The following is a 13,231-nucleotide window of genomic DNA, read 5'->3' as shown; positions in this document are numbered from 1 at the left end:
ATGGCTTTTTTCCTGGTTTTAGTCTAACAAATTATCCAGGGTACTTTAGGTTTTCGTTAAGCATGTCTGTCTGTTCACTCCAAGAACAGGCTAGCAATTCCTAGCCAAATATCAACAGTCAGAAATCCTTCCTTCAACAGAACAACTGCAATCGATAACATTCCTAAAATGTTACAATTTGACAAAAAACTACCCATTGACTCCAGCAAAAATTTCAAATTTTTATCTATAAATATAAATACTCAGAATTCAACAGAATGTTGCGCTTATAAACACTTGTTCTTGTCACGTTTATCTAATAACAGGTTTTATATAAAATGTGCATAATGTTGAACAGGTCAGTTCCTTATTAACCCTTACCACATCTACATAAGTATACTTTAAACTGATCAGACCTTTCAAGATGTAAAATAGCCAGCACTTTAAAAGAATTTCCCACTCAACCATCTTAAAGTATTTAATATATTCTAAATTTTGTGAGAGCTATGCCCTCAGATATCAATAGAACAAACTTAAAAGGTTTTATGGGCTCCAGTCACAAACATTGATAATCTTGAATTCCAGCACTTCCATTAAAACACTGAATTTCAGAATATAAAGAACATTACAATAGGTTAATATGAAAAGGAGGAAATCATGCCAAACGGGCATTTTTAAACAGGAAATCAATTTTCCTAGACTCTGATTCTGTCTGGTTTTAAACAAACAATAACAGGGGAAGTTCACTCAACCTTACTTTCCAAAATCTGGTTATTTCACACTACTAAAAAATAAGGGGAAGTAGAGACTCTTGCATTTAAACATGATGAGACCTTAGCCTTAGCTTGTGCTTTAGATCTACTAAGCCTGTGTTGATTAGATTGGGAGTGAAAAGAGATACTTGGCCCTAAAAAAAAAAAAAACAAACACACAAAAAACCAAAAACCAACAAAAAACCTATACTGTGATTGTATATGCTGCAATGCCTATTGATTTATAAACAGCAGAAGTGTTTCTGTCACTCGTACTGCAGTTTTGGTTGTTCTGGGGGGTTTTTTTTGTTGTTGTTTTGTTGTTGTTGTTGTTGTTGTTTTTTAACACCTTGAGGCATTTCGTTCAAGCTGCACTAGCAAAAAAAATTTTGGAAGTGTAATTACAGTTTACACAATAACTATATGCGACAATAGTTCTGTTAACTTATCAAATACAGGCAAGCTCTTTTAGATCATCTTGCTCAACAGCCACATATAGTAACAACTTTTGTAATAACAACTATAAACTGGAAGGACTGTACTTTTTCTCCACAAACATCGCTCTCCCATATAGATGAATGAGGAGTGATTATTTTCAGCAATTTTTTTTGGTCCTTTTCTTCAAATCAACAATAAACCATCATCAAGCAAATTTTAAAGTCATTATTTTAAAAACATCAATACCACATAAAGCTGGAGCTTTACTGCAGCTACCAGTGTCCTGGATCTGGAAGACTGCAAAAATAACTAAAGTCAAGAAAGTAGCTGTCTATTGTATGTCCTATCACCTGCTTTTCTGATGTTGTATTTTCACCTACAGTAAGATAGATTTCATTTAACATTCAATATTTCATATACATATATTAATGAATATGAAAATACATTCAATAAATTAATATTTACTGTTCCATATTAATATTTAAATGAAATAGTAAATATTCATTACTATTTCATTTAAATGAGAGCTAAGCTGACAGGAGAATTTACAAACAACCTTTCTCAGTGTTTTCACTTGTATGGCATCAAACCTAGCTGCAAGTTCAACTTCAGGATACTGACTAAATGAGAAAATCTTGCACCAGTATTTTGGTGCATCTGAGGACGTTACTGGTGTGTACTCCCAGTACCACCTCATTATGTTGACCTGCACTGCATAAGAATTCTCTTCAGGCTGAAGCTGTATTAAGAGACTTTTCCTTCACTTTTGTAGTCACCACATTGAAATTTTATGTTTCTGTCAGAACTAGCCACTATTTTTTAAAGAAAGGACGCTAGAGAACAGGCTTCATTCTGCTTACAAAAAGTTAGCATATATGGACAGTTCATCAACATTAAGAACTACTCATAATTTTAAAAAGTAGAGTAAGACTGAACTTTTAGGAGCACTGACAGAAGCACGCCCACTCGTTAAAAAAAAAAAAAAAACACAAAACAAAAAAACTCCCAAAAATATATTCTACATCATCCCTTAACTATCTGGTATGTTGTAGAGGTGTTCAAAGAGAAGAGTGATGACAAAAAAAACCCCTTCCCTCAAATATGCAAAGTGTCGAGACCTGCATTTGAATCTGTTGTCCGTCCATTTCACTGTTTGTACTGACTTGTTTCCAGCAGCTGTTCTATCACACCACTAATACTGTATGCAAAAATCACCACCTTCCCACCCACTTTGCCTAACATAGGTAAATAACCACATAAGTCAGAGCTCGACAAGTAGTAATTGATATCTGCACGAGACCTAAAATGTTGCAAGAATTTGCTTTATCGTGAACTATCATACAGGAATTATCATACAAGTATCACTGAGCAGTCACTCCACATTTTTGAACTTTCCAGTGCTGCTACTCAGTTCTACTTCAAGGTCATCGTTTCCTAACACCAGCCTTTTATTATATGCCAACTTGTAAGCTAAGCTACTGGAATCCAGGCGAGTGGACAGGGAGGGGTAAAGAAAGGAGATAGGTAGGTTTAGTTTCCCCATCAGGTCACTAACCCGACTTTACTTAAGGCAGAGCTGCACAATCACTGCTACCAATGCAGAGGAAAGAGCCAAAAACACACTGTTACAGCGAGAGAAAACAGTAAGATGTCTCCTTTCAAGTACAAGGCAAGTCACATACAAGGTCTTTAACTGAGTTTTAACGGCTTCATAGTTAACAAAATTAATTTGTTATTGTTCCGTCCAGTAGAAATTAAATCCAAACATTTCAGTGAATGTAAGGGTCAGTCAGAAAAACAGTATTGTCTCAACCTTGTCATCGAGGACTTCCAGGTGGACTATGGACTTGATCTGGCCTAAAAGTTAGGCTCACAACTTGACATGAGTTGCTGTGAGCAGCCTGCCTGAGATGCAGTTGTTTTTTTTTCTCCCGGGAACAGAACGGAACTGTTATGGACAAGGCCGACTCTGGCCTAACAACAAAATGTACAACATCCTTGAAATGGCGACAGAGTGGCGCAGAGGTGCCACGGCTCATCCCTGTTGTCAAAACTGGCAGAGATAACCGTGCAGCTGCTATCGAGGAGGATGAATCACAACTGCTGTCTCAAAAACAACGGTGAGAAAGTGCCCTTTAACAGAACTTTGACAAAAAACACACTTCTATCCTAAGGGCCGAGAGCAGGTGGAGATCCCCGAAGTAAGGAGGAGCAAGGTTTGCCACATGGCATAAAAGGTCGACCCCTAACAACAAGACCCCCAAAGAGCTCTTCCCACCAAGGATCAACATCGACATCGTTCGTGAGGACCGGCGGGACGCTGCCTGGACCTGGGACCATAGGGACGCCTTGGATCCGCGGTGGTAGCTATTATCTTCTTTTTTCCCTTCCCTATCTTTACTTTTCCTTTTCACTCCCTTTCACCTATTGCACACCGCTTTACGGGCAAAATAATAAAGTTTGTGCTGTTTGATTGAAACCAACCTCTTTGGCGTGTTCGCCGTAATTTTGCACTTCGAGGTCGCATTAAAAGAACCATCACGAGTCCCGAGTGGGCCATGACAGTGAGAGAATGTCTTTGGAAAATTAACATATGTCAGAAGAAAGTTGAAAGTTTCAGTTCTGAGATTCTGGTTTAGTTTGTCTGAACATTTGGGATTGGGGGTTTTTTGCCTGTTTTTTCTAGTATTTGATCCACAAAGTGAATTAGTGAAACTGCCTACAGGCAGTGCACTGTCTCTGCACCAAAAAGTTCATTCCATAATAATAGCTTATAAATAATTTGACATCAGCCACAGCAGGTATAACTCACACAAATGCTTGTCTTTCTTCTGATCTAATATAACCAGAACAGCAGCAATTTTATGTAAGTTTTCAAGACTGAGGGCTAAATATAGACAGAATAGTAATCCCAGTAAATTCAGTGAGATCATTCATCTTCTTAAAGTTAAGCACATGCATTAGTCTTAGGAGACTGTGAGCAACCTTTCATAAACACTCTAGGGACAAACACCTTGTCTTATTCACACACAGAATCAGCATTATACCCTTCTGGGCTATAGGAATGTATAAAAATCCTGAACATTCAACACACAGCTAACAGAAAAGTCTTTTTCATAAAACACATGCTTTTAGGTTGACAACACAAATCAATAACTGATGTTTTATATAAAAGTTAGACTGGTTAGTCATTGACTTCTTAATAGATATTTTCAAATCCTTACAGGTGGCATATCAAAACAAACTTTGCAAACCTTTTTTTTAATTCTTACTGCATATTTTATATATATTTCCATATATTTTCAGATTTAGCCAATTAAAAAAAAACAACTTCACAAGTAGAACAAGAACATACTACAAACTATTGTTTAGTCTTTTGCATTATATGCAGCTGAAGATACTGTCCCTTTACTTCAACAGGTTGCATGCTTGTTTCTTTTTCTTACAACAGTAAGTTAGAAGTGAAAAGTCAGTTTCAAAAATGCTATTAAAGTTTCAGAAAAGGCAAGTAATGTAACATAACTTTTCTTAAGTTTTTGAAAAATAGACAACTAAGTTGCAACATTTAATTCCATTTAATTACAGAGCTTTGAGAGATATTTCAGAGGCCAAAAGATGCATTATAGTTGTAATACACACAAAATTTTCCAGTTAATGAAGCAAGAATTCAGTCTGAAATCCCCCACTACCTGCTAAGTCATTTCTTCCTATAAGCACTTGTAAAAGAATAGAGATTTTAAATTTAAATGCTTGTGAAGATCTGGTTTTTTAAAAAATGTTCATAGCTTAACAGTTATGGTTTAAAAAAATGAAAATGTTTTCCTCTTACATGATATCACGGTTATCCAACACTCCTCGCAGATGTGGAGACACTGATCAACTTTAATGTGTTTTATGAATATGAAAAAAAACTTTACAATTATGTTGACCAGCATTATCATGAAGGTATATAGAGATATATTTAAAAAGCAGTTTCTAGCCAATAATAAATCAAGAGTGTTTTCTTATTCCTGTGGACAAATATGACCCAATCAATGACTACAAATTCTTCCTATCTAAACACACACAGATACACATAAATACACCCCTTGAGGTTTTAATTTGTCCTAAATATTTTCCAGTTTTCCCAAATCCTATTAGAAGTCCACCGAGTCAACCACAGATACATTCAGTATATAGTCACATTTTAACACATAAAATGTATTCTGTCATTCACAAGGAAAATAAGATTATAATGACAACGTAACACACTGCAGCTAAAATACTTGTATATACTTACTAAAAATTGTTAATATTCTTGCCGAAATATTGAGACTTTATTCCCCATTTCTTTCAAAAAATATGTAAGTTATTACAAAGTTTGGAGGCAAAGAAGAATTTATTAAAAAATGGCATCCCAATAGTTCCTAAGCAACATGACTTATTCAGCTCAGTCACTCAAAAGGAACTATTAAAGCTTGTTACAGATCATTAATTCAACAGACTCCCTCAAATTATAAAATGAGACAGTTTTAACCCTGCGATTTCGGATTTTGAGAGCTTATAAGATGCACCTAAGGAATCTTACCAGCACACAGCAAAGCAACTAGACCAACTTCTCCTCTGAAATGACTCTAACTCATAGGAATGATGCTTCATATACTCCAGGTTTAAAACACACATTGGAAGGAAATATTTTTTATCACAAAACCTCCTTGGGACTTGGCTAGTCATATTTTTCCACACTGTAGGAATGCAAAGAAAGTTTTAAATACTTACTTGGGATACATTGGCTCATAAAGATACTTGTCTCTTGCTGATGGGATTTCAAAAAATAAGATGTATCCATTTGCAGTCTGAAAGAGAAACACTGATAAGATATATACCTAATCTACCTGCATGAGTAAAATCTATACACACTCCTGCAATTTCTACATGTGTCTCAAACAGTGAACACAAATATACACTCACAGCAAGTTTCAAAGATATTAAAAAACTGCATTGAAATTCATTCTAGGTAAAATCCATACTAGCCCTTAAAGCCCACTGAATAGATCACTGAGTAGGGGGAAAAACATCACTGTTGATCTATGCATCCAAAAGATATTTTCCTCTGATTCATATAAATACATAAAACCAGACAGCTACATCAGATACTTAGAACTTGGGCACCTAATTCCCAGCCACAAAGAGGATTAAAGTAGAAAGCATATAGTCGAAGGCAGCAAGCCTTCAGAGCAAGACCTCCAGGTGTCTGAACACATACAGACACTACAGAGTGCAAAGAAGGTAGGCACTGCCTCTCAACATTGGTCATCCAGGTAGTTTTCAAAAAATCACGTCATGCAGTATCTTTAGATACCACAATCCTTTTTCAAAATGTTCCAGTGTCTGAAAAAAATTCTACTATAATTCAGTCCCAGGTTATATTCTGTCATTCTGTCAAACTATAATGCTATTCAAAGAACACATATAAATCATTTAGTTATCAGATGTTCCAGTCATGACTAGAAGCTGATCCAGGAGAAGTAGATCACTAGTTGCATTTTGGTTAAACAGTGTTTCCATCCAATCACTTTAATATAGAATGGGGATGTACGCAAAGCACTATTACTGGAGACAAGAAGCACCGAAATTAATGGTTTTAAGTTGCTTTCCAAGGCTGATTTCCTTTTCTGTGATTAAAGGAAAAAGTACCACTCTTGTTAGTTCAGTTTATCAGGTCACAATTGCCATGTTTTTCCCCAGCCAAACATTCTGCTTTATCATGAAATAAATTTGTGTTTTGGCTTCAAAGTCCAAGAAACACAATTATTTAAAGTGAGTATCTTTCTCAGGCAAGAATAAAATTTGAAACATAATGGTGAGCTTGAGACAGGCTGAAAATGAAAGGAAGCTCTTCTGTGTGAAGTAATATCATGTTCAGGTATTATGTGGTAAAGAAATGTGCTCATTTCTAACATCTTTACAGGTCCTTTCCATTACATTATTAAATATTTAACATGTAAGTTATCTTATCCTAGAAGGACAAGTAAAACAATACTGTGAAGTATCTTTATACTGATATTAAGGTACAAAGGGCCTTACTGAATACTATTCAAAGTACAAAGTTGCTATTGTTACAGATTCATTTCTAAGCAGAACCTCAAATTCCATGAAGAGTTGGATGAAATGCAGAAGCAGTCAACCATATGCTTCCTGCAAACCGATCATATTCATTCACATACGTTCTATATTGCTGTAGTAATGCCTGTGTTGCAATGAAACTTAATAAAGTACCCATCACTATCTTCCATTCCCTGATGTTTCCTATCTCTGACAGTTAAAAATATAAACACATAGTACCTTGGAAAGTATTCCACTGCGTGGTTTCTGGTAAGCTACAATGTTTAATAAAGATCTGTCTTAGCTATGGAAATGCACACATAAGAGCAGTTTGACTGCCTGTAGCAGGGGAAGGACTAAAAATGTCTTGTATATTTCCCTATATTGAAGCATCTTGATCCAATCCACAACTTTGTTTAACCACTAGAATTAGCTACCTTGGATCTATGTACAAGTCTAAACATAAAACAAAGCACTTCCAGTAACACTGGAAAAATTACAAATGCAGCAATATGAGAGAAGAAACTACAAAGTATCAGGGGAAAAAGATCAGTTTAGAAAATATGGCAACAGTTTAGCAACAGAAGATACTAGTAGTAAAAGAAGTTAGAATTGCTAGAGGATGACAGTGTGAGATTTGCTTGTTTGTTTAACTGTGTATCATTAAAGCTACTTGAGGTATTTTATAAAGCCTTATATGCTAGACCAAAGTTTGCCTTCAGTACAAATAATAATCACCTCAAAGCACATGCTGCAAAGTGATTTATTTTCATAGAGATGCTCTTAACACTCTGGCCGTTAGAAGCAAAAAAACACTGTATATCACTACTCTAATGGACATTAAATCCGGACTACCCTCCCCATCATTACATCATTAAAAAAAAAGGAATGTACCACTTGGCTAATAAGAACATACTAAGCCTTTCGTTCACCTTCTTAAAAACAAAGTACAACATAATTTTATTATTACATAAAACCACGACAATCAAGAAACTCAAGAGCACAGGTAATAACAGGTGAGAAACTAAATCACCAAACTCAGTTTTCACACTAGTATTTTTAGCTATTGCACAGGACTTCAGTAATCAACTGAAGTTAATTCAGTTCAATAAAACTAGTAGCACAAACTATTTTTTTTAATTAATAACTAGCTTTGCTCTTGCTCCTCCATTTGTACTTGTTACTTTTCTTCAGAAAAAGTCACATAGAAGGGAGAAAATGTTTTTTTTTCTCTTGGAAAGAAGGCCACAGTTTTACTCGGGTATGAAAGTATCATGTATCAGCAGGAACATCATCTTCATTAACCCCCCAAACTTGCCTTTCCACCTTCTCTCCCTATAACAAAAATACTAGTATTTGTAAACGTGGTCTTTCAGTAGGACCCATTAACTGTTTCAAATTAAATTTCATTTATATTCCAAAAGCGTATTAAAAAAACTTGCAAGACAGAATCATAGAATCATAGAATGGTTAGGGGTGGAAGGGACCTTCAAAGGTCATCTAGTCCAACCCCACTGCAAGGAGCAGGGACATCCCCAACTAGATCCGGTTGCTCAGAGCCTCATCCAGCCTGGCCTTGAATGTTTCCAGGGATGGGGCTTCCACCACCTCTCTGGGCAACCTGTTCCAGCGTTCTACAACCCTCATTGTAAAAAATTTTTTCCTAATATTTAATCTAAATCTACCCCCTCTATTTTAAAACCATTACTCCTTGTCCTATCGCAACAGGCCCTACTAAACAGCCTCTCCCCATCTTTCTTGTAGGCCCCCTTGAGATACTGGAAGACCGCTATCAGGTCTCCCGGGAGCCTCCTCTTCTCCAGGCTGAACAGCCCCAACTCTCTCAGCCTGTCCTCATAAGAGAGGTGCTCCAGCCCTCTTATCATCTTCGTGGCCTCGTCTGGACCTTCTCCAACTGGTCCATGTCCTTCTTACGTTGGGGGCTCCAGAGCTAGACACAGTACTCCAGGTGAGGTCTCACCAGGGCAGAGTAGAGGGGCAGAATCACCTCCCTCGACCTGCTGGCCACGCTCCTCTTGATGCAGCCCAGGATGCGGTTGGCCTTGTGGGCCGTAAGGGCGTATTGCCTGCTCATGCTGAGCTTAAAACTAGTGTTAAAAGTACCATAACAAATATGCTTGACTGTATTATCTGCATATACACATCCAGGAGATGGAATATAGGCATAAGAAACAAAAAATATTAGAAATCTTGTAACACTCATTATTTTATAAACTGTTTGACCATTTGAATGTGTAAACAAACTGAGACTTCACAGGCATTTAGATGCTGACATCACCTGCCAAAAAGAACACTACACATTTAGCTGCAGAAAAAACTGAAAGTACAGTAACTGAACTGACAGAAATTAAAGCTAGTCTGACTGTCAGCTGAACCATAAGGTCTCTCAAACAAATAGATCCCAATATCACAGAAAAAAAAAACATAATATGCCAAGTAATTCAATAACAACCTAAATCTCTTATGAACTACTGCATGAAGATATAATTAAAATGTGTTTGGATACCTTACTTGTGATTATATGCTGTATTATAAAATTGAAGAATTATTTTTTGTTCATGGTAAATGTTATAGAAGTCTTCTCTCCACGTTAGCTATAACTCTTAGCATTCGCTAACTGAAAATACAATCGGACACTAACAGAAATACTTTACTGCATCAATTCCATGAGATCCTTTCAGGTGTTTTAAACACTCCAAACCAACTACTCAGAAAAGTCTACTCCTCCATTACACACCAGAAAATGGGAGCACAGGAAGTTTAGTTGACTTAGAGTCATGACGATATTTGTAGAGACAGGAACTATTCCATAAACTATCTGGTATTTTCCACTAAGATAACAATATCTGATTGGTTAAAAAACGACAAAGCATTACAGACATCATTTTAAGCATAAAAAAAAAGTTTATATTAGGAGATAAAGTCACTGACCAACAAATACAGTAGTTGTTATTCAATTTGTAATTCCAAATCAATTTAAATCAATTTCTGATGGGGAAGCTTAATGATTTCATTCTTTTATTCTGCATCTTCTCATAAGAAAATCTTAAATGCAATAGGCTTGATTTTCAAAGCCAGACAAAGAAACTTATCCAATTTAAGACCTAGCCCTAATGTAAGACCTGACCAAAAGTCAACAAGGGTATCATCCCATATTCTGACTCCTATAAACTCTACTCCCACCTCAGTTGTAGCTACCTTGCACCTCGAGTTAATTTTTAAATGCTGGTGCTGAAATAGCTCACTTCACTGCTGTGAGCACAGCACTAGCTACAAAACAAGATTTTATTTCCATGTGAGACAAGATATCATATTTACTTTTAAAACTCTTAACAGAAGAGTTTATGTATCACCTATCACTGCCCTTGTTTCTGTGTTCTCAGTGCCTTGTAGTTTTTTTTTCTTAAATACCAAAAGATGTTGCACCTTAATAAAGCCACAGTTTAATTCTCTTAAGATCCGCCTTTTGGAAACATCTGTAAACTCTATTTATCAAGCTAAATAAGCTTATGTCACCTAAGCCCTCATTCACATGTCTTTAAATTCCATTATTTTTTGCGACTAGATTACTAAAGTAACGAGATGCTGGATCAGCCCTAGCCAATACATCTAAACTTCATTTTAATACAAAAAAACCTCCAAATCATTCTTCAGGGGACAAAAGTTAATGAAAACTACTAATGGAAGCTTCTATCATCCAAAAAAAAATCTTGGTACTGTTAAAGATTTTCACAAGACAAATATCAATTAAATGTATATACAGTCTGCAAGTTTGTGTAAGCACAGAAACTGTTAATACAAAACTCTCTTTGCAATAGTTTAAACACAGTAAGAAGAAAAAAAACCTACTTACTGAAACAGCTATCATGGTGCTATCAGGTCGCCATTCCGCTTGTTTATAAGGTCCAAACTGAGAAGCTGCTTTTGATAGTTCCTTGTAGCTTACAATCAACACACTGGGCTGAAGGAAAAAAAAAATAATAATTACATGTCATAGCTAAAAGGAATGGGATATTTGTAGTATTGTGATATAACTGTAAACAACTATGTTTGCTTAACAGCAACAACACATTTTCCTTGAAGAGGGAGGTTAAAAATTTAGTGCATATTTGACAATGTATTACACAATGGTGCTTTTAAAGGGAGTTTATGCAGAACTCCTGCCACATTGTCATTCCTAATCTACTTTTTCAAATCCAGGACATTTAAATAAAATAAGTCATTGCCCAGAAAGGAGTCATTACAGAATACAGAAGTAGTTTCAAGTCAGACAAAGGGTGACTGATGCTTAAGATCAACAAAAGCATTTCAAACACACTCCTAAAATGAAAAAAGGACTACCAAATTAACTAAGATGAAATATTCTATACAGGCTATTTGGTTCAATCCATTTCCTTAGTTTCTACTAAATAGACAGGTCATTGTATTAAAGAGAATGATAATCAGAAAATCTGTTTGATATCTCTTCAAGAAAAAGTTGCCAGAAACTGTGCAGAAAATCGACATCTACAGTTTCCTGAAAAGATTTTGCATATGATGAGATGCACCCATTAGCACCTTTCCTCCTGTGAACAGAGAAGAGCTTTGGGGTCATGAAGCCTGGACAAAGCTACCACAGGCACCTAAGTCTTGACTCCCTTTCACAAAAGCAGTTGAGAGCTGCGATGAAAAAAACTAACAGAAATCTACCCGTCCCTGCTGCAGTGCTTAGAAACATTCTTCCTCCTTAAATACATTTAAGAATTGTTTGTACTTGCTTGCTCTTGAACCAACAATAGCTTTCAGCTTAGACAGATATTCCCTTTTCTGCTACCGTTCAGCTCTGGGAGGTGGGGACAGGGAAATACGTGCATATATATTAGTCAGATGACAAATGTACTTCCTCAGCCTTCAATTATATTAAACAAGCCACACTTTTATTTTTGTAAAAGAAGTTTCCCCTCATGTTCATAACAGATGCTTTCCCTAATTTTATCAATGTCAATTTTTCTTCAGAGTTGCAGCACCAAACTCTGTACCAGAAAGAGCACACTTCTACAACCCCCGGAAGGGAAAGGAAACAAAAGGCTGAACAGTCATCACTGTTTTTGCTGAAAGTAACTGCGAAACCACTTGGCAAAGCTTGTCATCCACCATTAGGTCTGCAGGTGACGGCAACTTACTATTGTTCTTAGTTAGCTACTTGCTCAAATGGCAGAAGCTGGAACAACAAATGTAAAAACATTAACTCTACCTAGAAATCATGTAGGTGTCTGCTACCCCAGAATTATGTGCATATCTACTGCCATCATATTTGGAATCAGTTGCTTCCATTTCCCTTAAGTACAGTTATAAACAAATTAATGTAAAAGGAAAAATAGTACAAAATGAAGTAATTCTATCTTTTCACCACACATATAAATAAGGAGCTGAATTAATGTAAAACAGGCAGTCTTAGCCTTGGTAAATTCAAAGTATGACTTTGTATCCTCTAAACAGCATTATTACTTAAATTTCACACCCACACAGAACTGAATTATCAAAAATAAAGTTAAATATTTATACTGTAATGTATAAAAAGCAAACTAATCTTTACCCCAAGAACTATTACACCAGTATTTTCAATCCACTTGGCTTCTTTTGCAGATTTTGTAAATCAAATTACCTAATATTAAATAGATAACTAACTATTCTTAACAGAATCTTACTGATTGTTCTCAGGAACTACATAGCCTTTCACTGTTTGGCTCAGACCCACCTTAACTGCCTCAGATACACAGAGAAAAAGTGCTTTGTGACAGTATAATCTTGGTAATCTGCATCATCAGTACAAATTTGGAGACTAATCTTAAAGCACTTCTGTGTATCAAGCATTTTAGCAACAGGTAAAAAAAAAACGTTTTAGAAGCTCATTAATGCACAACAACAATTTTCTTTCTATATCACTACTTTTACAGAACACAATGACAGTATTTATA

The 13,231-nt window shown here is 35.9% G+C and overlaps 1 protein-coding gene across 8 annotated transcripts in view; it reads right to left on the bottom strand.

Annotated features, from left to right (window-relative positions):
- Positions 1–13,231, bottom strand: part of RIC1 (RIC1 partner of RAB6A GEF complex) — a 55,597-nt gene that overhangs the window by 32,206 nt on the left and 10,160 nt on the right. For 7 of the 8 annotated variants that reach the window (XM_086770180.1, XM_086770183.1, XM_086770186.1 and 4 more), the window contains exons 2-3: positions 11,128–11,235; positions 5,928–6,004 (exon numbers count right to left, since the gene is read on the bottom strand). In XM_086770180.1, coding sequence (XP_086626306.1) covers positions 5,928–6,004; positions 11,128–11,235 — 185 coding nt within the window. The remainder of the gene's footprint in view (positions 1–5,927; positions 6,005–11,127; positions 11,236–13,231) is intronic. The other variant, XM_086770184.1, reaches the window with a different exon arrangement.

The sequence above is a fragment of the Chlamydotis macqueenii genome, chromosome Z, assembly GCF_036417535.1.
Source record: "Chlamydotis macqueenii isolate bChlMac1 chromosome Z, bChlMac1.mat, whole genome shotgun sequence".
Classification (NCBI taxonomy): domain Eukaryota; kingdom Metazoa; phylum Chordata; class Aves; order Otidiformes; family Otididae; genus Chlamydotis; species Chlamydotis macqueenii.
This window is presented reverse-complemented; position numbering and strand designations above follow the sequence as displayed.